Here is a 17251-nt window from a genome sequence, read left to right on the forward strand (position 1 = left end):
AAATCTAAATGGTTTTTTGTTTGTTTGTTTGTTTGTTTGTTTTTTATTGTTTTTTGTTTTGTTTTGGTTTTTCGAGACAGAGTTTCTCTGTGTAGCCTTGGCTGTCCTAGACTCACTTTGTAAACCAGGCTGGCCTCGAACTCACAGTGATCCACTTGTCTCTGCCTCCCGAGTGCTGGGATTAAAGGCGTGCACCACCATGGCTGGCTTAAATTTTAAATATAAGAATTTTTTCCTTTTTAACAATACGTGCTGCAAGTGCATTTATGTTCTAGAAGCAGTGTTATAGATGGTATGAAAAGATATTACATCATGTTTTTTCTCATAATGATGAAAATAGTGAGTGCATCATGGGAAAATAGCTGGAAGTCAAAGGACAGAGAGACACTTTACATTTAAATCCTGTAAAAGGGTTTTTACAATTAAGACAGTAATTACTGAAGCCCTAACAGAAGCATCTGAAGTGGAAATAGGATAAAAACCAAAGGATTCATCACATGTGTCTATAGGCCCATGATGAGCATGGCCATAGACCCATGGTGAGCATGTCCATAGGCCCATGGTGAGCATGTCCATAGGCCCATGGTGAGCGTGTCCATAGGCCCACAGTGTGTCCATAGGCCCACAGTGAGCATGTCCATAGGTCCACAGTGAGCATGTCCATAGGCCCATGGTGAGCATGTCCATAGGCCCACAGTGAGTGTGTCCATAGGCCTATAGTTAGCGTGTGCTTAGAGAAGAGGACAAGAGAGACAGCACTGCCTTGCAAGTTTTCAAACGGACTGAGAATTTGTATTCTCAGTGAGTGAGAGATACTAAAATGAGGGCTCATAGGAGAGTTTGCAGGGACATTTACAGAGACAAAGGAATAGCGAAGTCATATCTCAGTGGTTCTCAGCCTGTGGGTGGTGACCTCTTTGTGAGTCAAATGACCCTTTCACAGAGGTCACAGATCAGATATCCTGCATATCATGTATTTACTTTATTATTCATAACAGTAGCTAAGTTACTTTTATGAAGTAGTAATGAAATAATTTTATGGTTGGGGGTCACCACAGCATGAGGAACTGTATTAAAGGGTCGCAGCATTGGGAAAGTTGAGAAGCACTGGTGTATCTAAGTGTTCTATATAACAGCCAGCTAGGAAGATAGCTTAGCTGGCAAAGTACTTACCGTGTAAGCATGATGCTGTGAGTTCAAGCCCCCAGAACTCACGTTAAAAATACCAATAAAATAGTGCACTCCAGACCTCAGTGCTGGGCAGAGATTGGAAAATCCCTGCAGTTTCCAGAAACGGCAGTAAAGTTAAGCCCACAAGCCTCAGCCAATGAGAAAACTTGTCTCAAAAAACAAGGTGTAGATGCCTGAGGGCAGTATCACATGCACATGGGTGTGCATCCCAACACACATGACTGTTTGCATGTGCATATGTGTATGTGTGTGTGAACACACACACACAGTAAAAATGGGCCTGGCAATGGTAGAAGCAAGGAGAATTAAGATGAAGGAATGAACATTCAGTGGACACAGAAGATGCTTCTAAAAAGATATCTATGGTGGATTACATTGATGGATTTCCATATATTAAACCATCCCTGCATGCTTGGAATGAAGCCTACCTGGTCATGGTGAATGATATCTTTGATGTGTTCTTGTGTTCGTTTTGCAAGTATTTTATTGAGTATTTTTGCATCAATGTTCATAAGAGAAATTGGTCTGAAATTCTCTTTCTTTGTTGGGTCTTTGTGAGGTTTCAAACCCCAACCCAGATCTAGCCAATGGACAGGACATTATCCACAGTTGAGTGGAGAGTGGGGTATGACTTTCACACCTACTCTGGTGCCTCATATTTGACCATGTCCCCTGGATGGGGAGATCTGGTGGCACTCAGAGGAAGGACAGCAGGCTACCAAGAAGAGACTTGATACCCTATGAGCATATACAGGGGGAGGAGGTCCCCCTCAGTCACAGTCATAGCAAAGGGGAGTAAGGGGAAAATAGGAGGGAGGGAGGGAGGAATGGGAGGATACAAGGGATGGGATAACCATTGAGATGTAATAAGAATAAATTAATAAAATAAAATTTAAAAAGAGATATCTAAGTGGATGGTAGTCATAAAATAGGTCTCAATAAATATAAAAAGATTCAACTTCAAAATTAGATGTCAGTAACATGACACTTGGTGATTCACAAGTATGTGGAGATAATATGAACATAAGTAGACAAAAATCACAAGACAAATTAGGAAATAATTTAAGATAAGTATGAAATTATTATAGTCTAAACTGAAGGACGAACAAAAGTCATTGAACAAAGGAAAAATTTTATGTCTAAACACCTATATTAAAATAGAAGAAAATTCCCTTGGACATTAAAAAGAGCAAACTAATTCATGACGGGAAGAGAATAAGTAGCACAAACAAATCAGAGAACGTAAAGTGAACAAATCTAAAAGTGGGTTTGAAAAACCAACACCACCGGGAAACTTATAATCACACGCGGCCACAGCCCAGTGTGCCGGAAGCAATCCGTCAGTCAAGTTAACAAGAACTAGCCTGCACAGTGCCACGCCATCCATGAACCTTGAAAAGAAACCAGGAAGAAATGGCCACACACTCTGTCATTCTGCTGAGATGTAGCTTCCCACATAGGGAAGGCTGCAGGGGAAAACGGCGACTGGAGGTTAGCAGGGGCTTGTGGGAAAGAAAATGGGGAGTGGGTGCCAAGGAACGAACCATGAGCTTGTTTGGGCCTAAAGGAAACATTCTGGAATTAGTGGTGATGGCTGCACAGCCTTATGAATGGTATAGAAGCTGTAGCAGTCTACACGGCAAAGTGTTGAATTTTGTGGTAAATAAATAAAGTCTCTCCAAAACGAAACAGCCCTGCTGTGATTGGAGTGAGGGTGATGAGAAATTGTGGGTAAACAAAGGGGTTCTTGGAAGCCACGAGACTTCACAGTGCTCTGGGAATGGTCCAGAGCAAGATGACCAGGCTCAGAAGGAAGAGATTCAGTGCTTTGGACATGATGTGGTTCGGATGCAGGCAAGACGTCCAAGTGGATATACTTGATATACGTTCGTAAGGGCCTGGAGCTCAGCAGACAGATGCGATATCACAGTGGGTAAGCCAATGAAATGACAGAACTGATGTGCAGATCTGAAACGAGAAGCAACAAGGAAGGCCTAGGGAAGTCCCTCTTTTAGGGGACAATGTGATGAGTAGAGCCAAGAAAAAAGCTACATGGGGATTAAGAACTAGAAAAGCACAGAGGTGCCGATTAAGTGGGTGTCTGGAAGGCAGACAGGCCACGGCAGCTGCGGAGGCACAGGAGGAGCCAGGGAGGCACTATAAGAACACCCCACTGTTGGGTTTAGAAGGCCTGTAGGAATCACTTCACTAACTTCTCTGCTGTGGGCTGATTTCTGCCTTTTAGAAATGGGGAACAAATCCTGGCTCACCGAAAGGAAATGCACTGAGAGACACCGCTAACCCATCTACATTTTTATCAGAAAAGAAATCAATGAAGTTTTGAGCTCTATTCTATTTTGTAGGAGCATGTCACTGAAGTTTGCAGTGTGGTTTGTCCCCAGAGCTACAGGCTGAGGTAGTTCATCTGTGTCCTGTCCTAAATAAGTCACTCTCTTGCTCTGCACTTTTATACAGTTCCATACTTTATCTGTTCTCTACTTTTATTTTTCTGTCAACTATATATAATATAAGATAAAAGACTAAGTTTTTAAAAGCAATCTTATTTTAACTTATTGAAGGAAAAAGATAAATATATTTAATATTAAATTATCAACATACATTTCTTAGAAATCGTGAGGGTAGCCAGAACTTTTGTGTCTTTTGTTCATTTTTAACCTGACCTAATTTTAATGTCCTATTTTTAATACATTAATGACAAAGCTAGAGACAATTGTCCTAAGTGGCCCCAGAGTACATTGTCTGGCACCTACACAATTAATTATCATATGTGTCTACTCGGTTCTTAAGGACCAATCCAAGGAGATACTTAATTATGCTTTGATAGACCTAATACCACTGAGGTTATAGACTCTTTAAAACCACATACATTCCCTTCGGATCATCTGCTAAATGCTTCTGTGTCCCTCACCCAAGTCAGGATGGCAGATCATAGCCTGTGCCTAGCATGCCGATGCCACACAAAGCCCCTGGTGGTGACTAGCACACAGCTGGCTCTGCCTGGTGTCCAACAGCTCTCAGAGCAGAGGTGATGACAATGCGTTAACAAAAAGGCATTTCAGTTTCTTTCCACTTGTGCCTGTCTACAACATCTGGACATGTTACAGACCAAGATAATTAAGGACAAAGTTAGCTCTTAGACAGCAATGCTCTAAAAAACTTATTGGAATGGATTTTCTAGAAGCAATTAAAATGAAGCATCTCACCAATCACATCTCTAAACCTAAACCTCCCTGTAGGAGAGTTCAAAACTTTACGTTTTAAGGAGAGTCTCCTTGGCAGATTCCATGTGTTTGATGACAATGTTCTGAAAGCCTGACAGCTCTAACGCGTCCTGGCGGTTGTGAAATTCTTCTATGTCAACTAAACGTAATTTCCTGCAAGAGATAAAATAAACAGCAATCTCAGATAAACATTTTGTGGTGCCTATGATTTTGCTAATTTGTATGTTCTGAAAAACGCCATATTCCTAGATATATCATCAAACGCAGTACTCTATAGAATTACATTGTCCAGAACATGAGATTTCCTGGGTTAGTCAGCTTTCTGTTGCTATGGCAAAATGCCAGAGGAAAACAAAGGCGGAACAATTTATTTTGGATCCTGGTTTCAGAAGTTTCAGTTCATGGTCTGTTGCTTAGCTCTGTTGTTTTGGGGGCCTGTGGTGAAGCAGAGCTTCCTGGTGGAGAGACAGTGATGAAGGCAGAAGTATTCAGCTCCAGGCAGCTGGGGAGGAGGGAGGGAGGACAGGCAGCTGAGAAGGAGGGGGGAGGACAGGCAGCTGAGAAGGAGGGAGGGAGGACAGGCAGCTGGGGAGGAGGGAGGGAGGACAGGCGGCTGGGGAGGAGGGAGGGAGGACAGGCAGCTGGGGAGGAGGGAGGGAGGACAGGCAGCTGGGGAGGAGGGAGGGAGGACAGGCAGCTGGGGAGGAGGGAGGGAGGACAGGCAGCTGGGGAGGAGGGAGGGAGGACAGGCAGCTGGGGTGGAGGGAGGGAGGACAGGCAGCTGAGGAGGAGGGAGGGAGGACAGGCAGCTGGGGTGGAGGGAGGGAGGACAGGCAGCTGGGGTGGAGGGAGGGAGGACAGGCAGCTGGGGAGGAGGGAGGGAGGACAGGTAGCGAGGGAGGAGGGAGGGAAGATGATGCCGCTGGAAAGGAGGGAGGAAGGAAAGGAGGGGGAAAGGTAAAGAGGTTTTGAAAATGAAGGGCCTAAGAACCAAATACATTCCCTGAGGACATAACCTCCAGGACCACTCTCTTCAGCTAAGTCCTGCCTGCTAAATTCCTGAGTTCCCTTCATCTCCCAATATGCCAGCAAAAGGTGAACTTACAAACTGATTAGTCCACTGAGGTCAGAGCCTCAAGATCCAATCACCTGTCCAAACCTTACCTCTGAATATCGAGGCACTGAAGACAACCCTTCAACATATGAGCCTCGGAGGGGACCTTTCAGACCCAAACCATATCACTCACTAAATTTTAAAATACCATATATAGGGCCAGGCATAGTGCTGCACTCCTTTAATCCCAGAACTCGGGAGGCAGAGGCAGGTGGATGGATCTCTGTGAGTTCGAGGCCAGACTGGTCTACAAAGCAAGTCCAGAACAGCCAAGGCCACATAGACAAACACTGTCTCGAAAAACAAAACAAAACGAAACAGGCTAAAATAATGTATATATTTAGATTCAACAGGAATATGACACTGTGAAGTGTCGCCATGACAGAGAAGAGCAATAGTGACTGGGATTTTGTGGAGAACTAAGGCTGGTTTTTCACAGCACCCAGAAGAGTTAAAACAGAACAGGTGGTAAGGCCAGAAGCATACAGGGCAGGTTTCTAATACCAAGGGTAAGCCTTCTCCAAAAGCACAGAGGCCCTGAACAACAGGGAGCCGGTGGGGGAGTCTCAGCCAAGGAGGCCGCAGAAACCCACCTGTGTGAGTTCAAACACCACAGGACTTGCTCAAGCCCACGTCAGTCACGGGAACGCGTGTAAGAGCGTTTTGATGGAAAAATAGGATGTGTCTTCATTTACATATAAAATGTTTGTTAAACAATTATACTTCAAGATATTGCAACAAATCCCCAAATACATTATGTGTCTGTGTGATGCACACATGTGTGGGGGCATCCACACGTATGTGGTTAAATGCATACAAAACAATATAGAAAATGCCCAGGGTGCTGTAACTGTGTTGTGTTGTTTGGGCCGTTGGGAAGAAAGGAAGAGGGTGGCATCCCACTTGTCATAGATGCAGGGATGGTCCAAGATTTAGGAGGCCATAAGCGGAGCCATCTTTAAAAAATGTAAGTGCTCATTACTTCGGTAAACATTAAAGCCTATGTCCAGTGTGAGCCGGAGTTGTAGAAACCTACGAGAGGGCACTTGATGCTGGAGTCCCCAGGCAGCATGGCAGGTCCTCCTCAGCCTGAAGGAGCAAAGCTTTTGGCTCCAGGTGCACCGAGCAAGCTTCATGTCCACCTCTGCCTAGCCCTTCCTCCCCACAGCTGCTCTGCCCCACCAGATAGCTCCAGGGCGGCAGGCCATGCTCCCTCCCCACTGGCCGCCAGGGGCCTTCAGTGTGTGCCATCAACTTGGGCAATGTTTATCATGCTTATGAACCATTCCGAGCACTGCAGGAGCTAATGTTGTGGGTCACTTAAAACAAAGTATGGTCACCGAGTCCTTTAGCCGAGAGTATCCACGTATGTCCAATCATACATGGTAAATAGTTGGAGAAGACAGGTGCCATGGGTTAAGTATAAAAGACGATCTTTACTTGTTATTCTATATGTTATATATCATTATTAAGACCATGTTTTAATACTTGCCTTATATTTGTAATTAATTTTAATTTACAATGAAAATAATTTTTAAAAAATCGGATGTGATTAAAAATATCTTTCTTTTGAAAACTTTAGTAAGAGGGCAGAGATGACGGCCCAGTGGTGAGGAACACTTGCTCTTACTCAGACCCAGATCATCTCTGAGCACCAACATGGCAGGCTCGCAGCCAACTGTAACTCCAGCCCTGGAGGAATCCAGGGCCTTCTCTCAACCAGGCACAAACATGGGGCACACTCATACATGTAGACAAAACACTCATGCATGTTAAGTAAATACACCTAAATATTTGTTTAGTTTCAGAAAGGCCAGAAACACTCACTTATAAGTGCTGTGCCACAGATCTAGCACAGCCAGCATTGTGGGGTTCATCGCGTTCAAGTGATCCCGAATATAACTACATGCAGAGAGGAAAGACCTCCTCCATGGCTTTGGCAAAACCTCCATTCTGAAAACAAAAGAAAATATTGAGTTTTCTTCCTTAAAAATCAAAAGGGGCATCGGCTCGGACATCAGTGGTAGAGCACTTATGTAGCTCACATAAGGCCCTGGTTTGGTCCTAAACACTATAATATATATGAAATATATAACATATATTCATTTTATTTTAATATAATCTTAGAAATTACAAAATTACTAATTATATTCTAAAATATATACTCTGTGTTTAGCATAACTTAGTTTTGATAATAATAATAATAATGAGATTTCATTTAAATATTTAACACATAAGGAATTCTTGTCTCTAAATAGTTGATCCTACTGAATCTATTAACCTACAGAGATCAAATGGAAGCAATAACAAGCTAGCTTTCCTATATGAAGACTCACGTCACATCTGTTGCTGTGATGTAGCGCTCTAACAAAAAGCTACTTAAAGGAGAGAGAGATTTTCAGGATACAATCCCAGATGGCGACCACCAGAGCAGGAAAGCCACAGTGGCAGGAGGAGCTCAGAACAGCTATCACATCATATCCAGTCAAGAGCAAACAGAAAATGTCTGCATGCTGAACAGTTCAGGGCCCAGTCTAGGAAATGATGTCACCAACAGCAGGCTACATCTTCTTGTATCTGTTACCAACCAAGACTGCCTTCAACAAACATGCCCATAAGCCAACCTGATCTAGATAGCTCCTTATGAAGCGTCTTATCCCAGGTGATTCTAGACTGTCAAATTGACAATTGAAGCCAACTGGTATAAAATACACTTAAATATTTAATTCATGTTCTGTGGTTAGCATAATTTCATTATAAAAGTTTTTAAATCATATTTAAATCTTTAACACATATGGTAACTAATTTCTGTTTCTAGATACTTGATCCTACTGAGTCCATATATAACTTAAAACAATAGTATGAAGAGTCTTAATGTCAAGATACACAACATTTAAGTTTCTGCTTTACTTTTCAAAAATGGTAAAGAGATGGTCCAGTTTGCCTATGGAAATCCCCTTGACCTTTTTACCTGTCAGCGTGTGAGGATCACTTACAAATCACACACACTCTATCACTCTTATTTGAAAACATTTATTCTAACTCTCATCTTTATATAGAGAAGTTAATTCAGCTTCGTTGTTCAGAACACAAATGTCCCCTGACTTGCCGTGTTTGGACTTTGGAGCTTTCCGGCTCTGTGATGGTGGAAGAAAAACACATTTGGATTTGGATTTTACCCTGAGCTGGTGATAAGCTCCTCTGAAGATGCTAGGCAGTACACTGCGGGTAGCCAGCCATGCAACTAGTAGTATACACATGAAGAGACCTGAAGCACACTGTGTCACTACGCTGTGGCACGCCACGGTCAGGTAGATAAAATTCACTTTTGATTTATAGTATGGTCAAGCATCTGTAGAGTTAAATATGCTCACTTTACCGCCATAATTTTCATTGTCCACTTTATTTAAACACTTTGTTTAAGCACTTGACTTTAAACATTTCCATGACACAACTACTTTATGTGTTAAAGATGTAAATCAAACGGACCTCAGCCTCAACACTAACTAAGCCATGCTTAGGACTTGCAGCTAGAAGAAGCCCATTGCTGTTTTAACCTTAAAGCAAAAAGATGGTGAAATTATTTCTCTCTATCCTTAAAAGCCATCTCGGGTTGGGGGACTCACACTGTGATTCCAGCCACCCAGCAGGCATCAAAGTGCCTGAAAACAGATCCTGGGTTCATCGCTCTACACTTCAGCCTTGGGGTCTGGCACATGGGGAAACGCAAGGAGGAACCCAACGGGTAGATGCTCCTGTAAGCCCATCAAGCAATTCAAATGGACTTTAATCCACATGTTTTAAGACGCACTTTTCCTGACTCTCGGGCTAGGGCTTACAGTGCTAGTAATTCTTGCCTTGGCTTCTGCCTCAACTCTTAATCCAGATGCCAGTCAAGAGTGCCCCCTTTTCCCTGCACATGGTCATTGTATGAATGTCAGCAGTGATCCAATCCCCAGGTCTCCTAGAGAGCCCCACTGGAAGGCAACCCAACTGCCATACATGATGACCTCATGTGAGAAAGAGAAGCCAGATTCAGTTGTCTCCCCAGTTCCTTAAGGCAGTTAGTGCTACCCCTATAGAGGAAAGATAATGAGGACAGGACACAGAAATAAGACAGGCAGTGAAGGATGGGGACTTTCATCCCTGTGTTTAGCCACAAACCAAAAATGCCCTTGGTCTTGCTCTAGGTTGGAAGCCAGAAATGCTAGAAATGTGATCTGGTCCCTGAATGAGTTTAGGTCACCTATTCAAGAGGGAGAATGTTACAGTGGCCTTGATCAGTGCTCTGTGGTGGCCCTTTAGGGGAAGCTCTTTCCTCTGGCCTAAGCATTCCTAGCTGGCACTCCAAGCTATGGAAACATAACTGTGCTAATTCAGTTGTGTGGCAATACATTTTGATTTTGTAAAAAAAAAAAAAGTCTCCTATATTCAAAGAGACTAGAACATTTGCTGGACCTCACAGTCAGAAGTAATAATGCACCTTAAAGTCACTTAAGACTTAAGACTGCTGCCCTACTGTGTGTGCATTCTGTTTGTTTAACCTGCCTTTAAGAGATCAATCAACCAACCAACCTTACTCTCTTTATTTCTTATTTCTTATGTAATCAACTTTTACAATCTAAGTTAATGCATAGCTGCTGTCTTAAATTACATTATCTTCCATACCTGACCCAAGAGTAACACATGCATGTTTGTATATAAGTTATGATAATAATTTGATGAAAATATGATAAAAAGAGACCTTATAAAGTATCTCTCAATATTTTGCCATGTGATTTTTTTTGAGAGAGAGAGACAGAGACAGAGAGACAGAGACACACAGAGACACATAGAGGCACACAGAGGCAGGGACAGACAGACCATGAGACAGAACTCAGACAGGCATGGATTCACACTCATACAACACACAGGACAAGAGAAAACATAGGAAGAGTGGAGTGGAGAACCAACTCCGGGTTCCCTCTTGCTTGAATGACACCGAGGAGAGATGTCTTGATTTATTTCCTTAATGTGACATCAACACACTCCTGGTGACTGAGTTGATCAAAGTGTTCAAACTGACCCAAAGTCAGACAGTCAATCCTTCCACCAAAGAACCAGCCCTCAAGAAAATGGAATTTCCTCTAGGAAGGTAGCTCACCTTAAAGAATATTAAAAAGATGGGAGAGGTAATTAGTCCTTTGTGAGGTAGTGTGTTTTCTTTCTCATAATTTTCACCGTAGCATAGTCCCTAAAGCCGCCCTGAAATTCTGTCTAGTCTGTCTGTCTGTGCTGTCTGTCTGTGCTGAGTCAGCAACTCTGGCTTGCTCATGCTAATGTTCCTTTTCCTGCAATGTGACTGCTTGTTGCCACATGACTGACCTGCATATATATCTATATTTCTATATTTTAAACAGCTTTTTGCCATTCTCCTCCTATGAAGAAAGCTAATTTGCTCATCCTGAGGGTTTTTTTTCCCCTTTTAAACACTAATAAAATGATCCTCAAGCTTCCCTTTGAGTCCACTCTTAGATTCTTTTTTTTTTTTCCCAAGACAGGGTTTTTCTGGGTAGCCTTGGCTGGCCTAGACTCACTTAGTAGACCAGGCTGGCCTCAAACTCATGGAGATCTGCCTGCCTCTGCACTAAATCCCTTTCTTAAGAAGACTGAGAATGCCAAAGGCCCCTAGCATCCATGGTAGCCCGTCTCAAAGCCGAAGACCTCGGTTCAAAAACGGAAAGTTTGCTATCGCTTGCCCTGTTTCCATTTCTGCCCTGTAACTCCATCCTGCGAGTGGATGGCAACTGCTCATGCCTAAGCTAGAGACCTCCTCCACAGGAACATTACCACATAAGACTTGTGCCATTGTTGAGAAAAAAATAATACTTTTTAATGTATGCTTTATTGTTCAAATATTTAAGAGCTACTTTTAAGGAAAATGTACAGCAAGTGGGAGTTGTTTTTTTTTTAACCATATGTTCTGTGATTTAATCCATTAATAAATTGAAATAGTCTATGGATATCTTTGACTATATGTTTTTGAACAAATTATCACCAAATCTTCAGGCTTCACCCGAAGCTTGGTCTACACGCTGTGGAGACACAAAGGCCATAGCACGTTCTTTCCACAACAGCTGTGTTTTGTTTGTTTGTTTATTGAATGTTTTATTTGTTTGTTTGTTGAAACAGGGTTTCTCTGTGTAGCCTTAGCTGTCCTGGAACTCACTCTGTAGACCAGGCTGGCCTCGAACTCTCAGAGATCGACCTGCCTCTGCCTCCCAAGTGCTGGGATTAGACGTGTGGGCCACCAGTGCCTGCCTCACAACAGCTTGGTTGACTAGTTGGTTTAGTTTTGTTTGGGGGACAGGGACTCACATACCTCAGACCGTCCTCAAACCCACTCATGAAAAAACTATGTAGGTAGGTATAATATATAAATTATAAGCACATGTATGAGAAAATGCAAACACCAGCAGAGACGTTTTAAATCTGAGAGGAGCTGTGATGTTGGTCACACGAGTTGAGCGCTATTTGGAGACCCCCTCACTTACTCAGCGCGGTGTGGTGGGAGCTCAGCTATCTTGCTGTCATCTTCTTTTTCTCTGGGGTCTTTTAAAACAAAATCAACTGAGAAAAAAGAGAAAAGTTTGCATAATTCACCTTAGGTTAATTGCAGCATATTTCTAAGAAAAATAATTCTATTAAAATTAATCGCTTAAACGGTGTTAGTTTTGTAATAAAGAGAAATTTGTGCATTTATGAAGAAAAATTTGTGAGACAATTCTATCAAGTCTATACCCTGGAGAGTGTGTATTATCATTCTTAACAATGTGTTTCTATTGTTTCATTTGAAAATAATTGACTTTAGTATTAGATTTTCCTTTATTCCCATCAAAAGCATTCTTGTTGCGTAGATCAGCAAAAAGACGAAGCTGTCTTTCACTGGGAAAAGTGCACACATCACCTTGTTCATGTGAAATTGCATAAGAGCATCACACAGTCATTAGAAAGTCAGCACAGCAAGCTCCGTCTGTTTGTCTACTGTGTTTTCAATCACAACCAGCTGCATTTTCCTCCCTGTCTTTCAAGATGCACTTTCTACTTTTCAAAAATCCACTGCTACCGTCCTACTTAAAATTCTTTAGCCTGTCCTTTTACTTTCAAATACTTTAAAGAGGCATTCAGGCCCCTGTCAGACACTATCTTTTCCCTAAATGCACTTTAGGCTTTAGCCAGCACAGAGGTGCAGTAGTCTAGAAAGAACAGCCTTTGAAACAAGTCTGCTGTTGCTCGTGCTTTTTGCCTAGACCAAGCATGTAATCTAGCAGAAATTTCTCTTGATCCAAGACTCCATTCAGGAGCTGGGAATACTGTTATTCAGGTGTGGTCCAAGGACTAGGTAGACAGTAGCCAGAGGGTCACAGGTTCAAAACCACACTATGCTAGATAGTGAATTCAGCCTTGACTACTTAGGGACACCATGTTTCATCCCCACCTCCTATCCCACCACTGCAGAGTTACCTCAGAAGCTTCCAGAGTCCTCCCTAAGCCACAGTAACCTCCTCCACCTTTGGTATCTCCTCACTGCTCCTGCTGTGCCCTTTTATAGTTTAAATGCCTTTCTCTGAAGGGTTAAACCATGCTAAGCATTGGGATTCCACCAGCCGTTAGTGGAACATTCAATGTGTGTGTCTTACTATCACAAGTAACTGGAAAAACCTTTCTCAAAAGCACATAATCCAAGGCTCTGCCTTCAGGGACTTTTTAGATTGGGCCAGAAATTGCAATTAAAAAATTTATTCTTACTACCTGCTCATACTTATAGAGTTTAACCTGTTAAGTCCGTATCATGGTTCAACAAATTTCTTACCCAAAAGCTCATATGATAACTACTTCCACTTTGTGAGCCACAAAGTCTCTGTTCAGCTGCCTAGCTCTGCTGTCGTAATTCAAAAGTAGTCATACACAATGTGTTTATACTTATATACCATATAATTAGAATGCAGCCAAGCACAGTGGTGCATGCCTGTAAGCCCCATACTCAGGGGGACAGAGGCAGGCAGATCTCTGTGAGCCCAAGGTAAGTCAGGTCTATAAAGTAAGTCTAGGAGAGTAAGGGCTACACAGAGAAACCCTGTCTCAAAAAAACTAAAAAAAAATTAGAATGGCTGTGTGCTACTGAAACTTCATTTATAAAGTAGACAGTGGTCAGGTATGGCTTCTGAGCCATAGTTGGCCACCTACTGGTTTGTAGCAAAAATGTAATCAACTATATTTGAATTTCTTATCAGAAATGGTAATAATAGTTGGTAATGGTTAAAACCTTTGATAAGTATTCACCTACACACACACACACACATATGCACGCATATATACACATGCGCATATACACATAAGTACACAGACAAGGAGCTGGAGAGATGGCATAGAGGTTAAGAGCACTGGCTGCACTTCCAGAGGTCCTGAGTTCAATTCCCAGCAACCACATGGTGGCTCATAACCCTCTATAATGAGATCTGGTGCCCTTTTCTGGTGTACAGGTGTACATGCAAATAGAGCACTCATACAAAATAAGTATAAATCCTTAAAACATGCACACACACATACACACAGAGAGACAAAAATACACACATGGGCATGCCTTCTCTCTCATACCTATACTAGGAGTTTTTAAATGAAGGGCCATCTTGAAGGAAGACATGGATGGCATCCTAAGTGCCTAATGCTATCCACTGACTGAGACACAATAAATATTGTGTTGTCCTTTAATGACAGACAATATCCTAAATAATAGAAAATTGGATTAAAAGTTGACTGAGGTCTTGAGTAACATACGAGTGAGGTCAGAAAGCACATAACCGGCAAAGCACAAAGTGTCAAGTACGGTTATTAACTTTCAATTCTAAAGTCACCTTTGGCCCAACACATACTCCAACTAGAAAACAAAGAGCGACCACAACTTACCTATGGACTTCTTTACACTGAGAAGATAGTCCTCTCTAATTTCATCCGACAAGCCCGTTATGCTGTTGGTGAGGACTTTCAGATGCTGTGGAACCAACTTCAACACATGCTCCAGCCAAGAGTCTTCCATTGGGGCCACGTGGTCAGTGTCAATCCCGTGGTGAATGTAGTAGTAATATCTCTGTGACAAATGAGGAGGTGAGGATTTAATGCTGCAGTAAGGGGGCGTGGGGGGCACAACACAAAACCACGGCGGGGGGGGGGGTGGAATGCAAGTCTGTGGAGAACAACATATTTATAAATAATAAAAAGTGCTCTGTGAAATTTGCATAAGCGTTGTTTGAGATCTCTTAATCTTTTAAAGTGCTATTTCCTAGCACTTAGTTCACAACAATGCCATAAGCACCAAAGTCACATCATCAAATATATAATGTCCCGAACAGAGTACATGCTGAATTACAGCTTAGTTTTATATCTATATTTGGAATGTATTATTAGGTTTGCACTTTCATTTTTGATAATCAGAAGCCAATCATAAAAGCTGCATTTAGGTCAATATCCTTTCATACTAACTCTTGAAACACACCATTGTGGCATTTTAATGAGAATGCGTGCCATGGGCTCATAGATTCCCAGGCTTAGTCGCCAGTTGGTGAACAGTTTGGAAGGATTGATTAAGACCTGTGGCCTTGTTGGAGGATGTCAGGCCTTGCTGGAGGAGGTACTTCACTGGAATTAGGCTTTGAGGTTTCAAAAACCACACCAGGTCCAGTGGCTGGCTAGCTACCCCCTCCCTCCTTCCCTTCCTCCCTCCCCTCCTTCTCCTCCTCCTCCTCCTTTTCTTCTTCTTCTTCTTCTTCTTCTTCTTCTTCTTCTTCTTCTTCCTCTCTCTCTCTCTTCTCTCTCTCTCTCTCTCTCTCTCTCTCTCTCTCTCTCTCTCTCTCCCTCCTCCTCCTCCTGCCCCCTCCCCCCCCCCCCGCCTGCCTGCCTGCTTATATAAATGATGTCACTCCAGCTACATCTCTGGGTCATGCCTGCCAGCATGCTACCATGTTCCCACCATGATGATAACGGACTAAATCCATGAAACTGTAAGCCAGCGCCAGTTAAATGCCTTCCTTTGTAAGAGTTGCCTCGGCCACGGTGTCCCTTCACAGAAGTAAAACACTAAGACAGCCCTTTTCTAGCCTTTCTTCTATTGTAAATATCATACATGTTAATACTAACTTTAAAATCTGATAATTCTTCATTCTTCTTAATTATTTACACAGCACTCAGGGCAAAATTTAAACTTCAAAATATTTTCAAACTCACGATGCTTTTATTTATTTGTTCATTTTATGTGTGTGAGTGTTTTGTCTGCACATACGTCTGTCCAAAAAAGAATAATGGTGCATAAAGATATACATGACCGAGACTCGAAGTTTTTTAGGATTGTTTAACTATGACTTTAGGTGGCAAGGAAGAGAATGCTTCCTTTATTAATCTGACAGAATAATTTGATGCAACTCTCCATTCACTCCTGCATATACAGAGACCCACAAGGAAGGACAGAATAATCTAAAGGACATCAACACATTTAGTCCTCCCTCTATTCACAGTTCCATCGACAGAAGAAGTAAGTCGTTACCAAGATGTCTTTCTCTATCGCAGAAGCGGTTGATTTTGAAATTATGGTCTCATCAGTGACAGGAGAGTCTAAACCACCATCTTGTTGCCTAAGACAGTGATAAACACAGATGAGTCAAAAAACATGCAAAGGCGCTTCGAACACAAACCCTGATAGGAAGAGATCACGACTGTTCTCTATTAAATCACTAGAAAAATAAATGGTTGAGCATATTTGCTCTTCCCTTTTCTCTGTGTGCACAGGGAGATAGAGGGGCTGGCTAAGATCTGCCTCGTGGGAACCATGACCTGCAGTGGCCTCTGCTCATTTGCTTGCACCACTACAAAATCGAGCTCTCTAGGCTTTGAACTTGCAAAGAGTGTTCTTGCTATAGCCCTAAAATGTGTATAGTTGGTCATTCATCTAAAATGAAGTGATGATACAAAGTCCAATTGCTGTTCTACAGAAAAAGGGACACATTCTCTGAGGACCTTGTCTCAGATCCCTAGAGACATACAAGTTGACGTTAGCAACATAGGAACCCCATATGTCCTTTGCATTTTTTGAGTGTATGTCCCTAAAGCTCTCGTGATGGCTGTATTTCAATGCGAAAGCCACACTCTGACGTTTTCTGAGGCTCCGCCATGCAGAAGGGCATAGTTTACAGTCCCAGAACCAATAACAGGCTGTGCTGGCCTTGCTCTCACTTCTGCATTGTGTTCCAGGGCCCAGTGACTTGATACAAGTCAGCAGTGCTGAATAGCAAATGCCTCTCCCCTCACTGACTGACCAACAGATGCTGAGGATCGAATATGCTCCTAAGAAACCATCCCAAAGTAGGTATTCAGAGTGCCTTTTAACTTATCTTTCCTAATTCCAAGATTCCAATACTCGGTGAACTTCATATCGTGTTTTGAAAATATGCAAGAAGAGTCCATTTAGTTTAATATAGGTCAGGTGGTCAATAACTCTTCACCAAACAACAGGATGTGAACACAAAAGTAGTGGGAGACCCTCAAAATGTCAAGTAGGTAAAAAGACAAGAATTGATTATTCTAACCACAACTGTAATCTCATTATGTTGCTGCTCGCCCAGAAGGGAACTAATAAAATAACACTGTGTTTTCAGATCCTCGTGTCTGGGTTCAC

At 42.4% G+C, this 17251-nt stretch overlaps 1 protein-coding gene across 4 annotated transcripts in view; it reads right to left on the reverse strand.

Annotated features, from left to right (window-relative positions):
- The window catches only part of DNAH7 (dynein axonemal heavy chain 7), a 253702-nt gene that overhangs the window by 215484 nt on the left and 20967 nt on the right, over positions 1-17251 (reverse strand). For all 4 annotated transcript variants that reach the window (XM_084779440.1, XM_084779442.1, XM_084779439.1 and 1 more), the window contains 5 exons: positions 16124-16211; positions 14494-14674; positions 12081-12156; positions 7375-7500; positions 4467-4586 (listed from right to left, as the gene is read on the reverse strand). In XM_084779440.1, the coding sequence (XP_084635566.1) occupies positions 4467-4586; positions 7375-7500; positions 12081-12156; positions 14494-14674; positions 16124-16211 (591 nt within the window). The remainder of the gene's footprint in view (positions 1-4466; positions 4587-7374; positions 7501-12080; positions 12157-14493; positions 14675-16123; positions 16212-17251) is intronic.

Source organism: Acomys minous, assembly GCF_964271855.1.
Source record: "Acomys minous genome assembly, chromosome: 4".
NCBI classification, from domain to species: Eukaryota; Metazoa; Chordata; class Mammalia; order Rodentia; family Muridae; genus Acomys; species Acomys minous.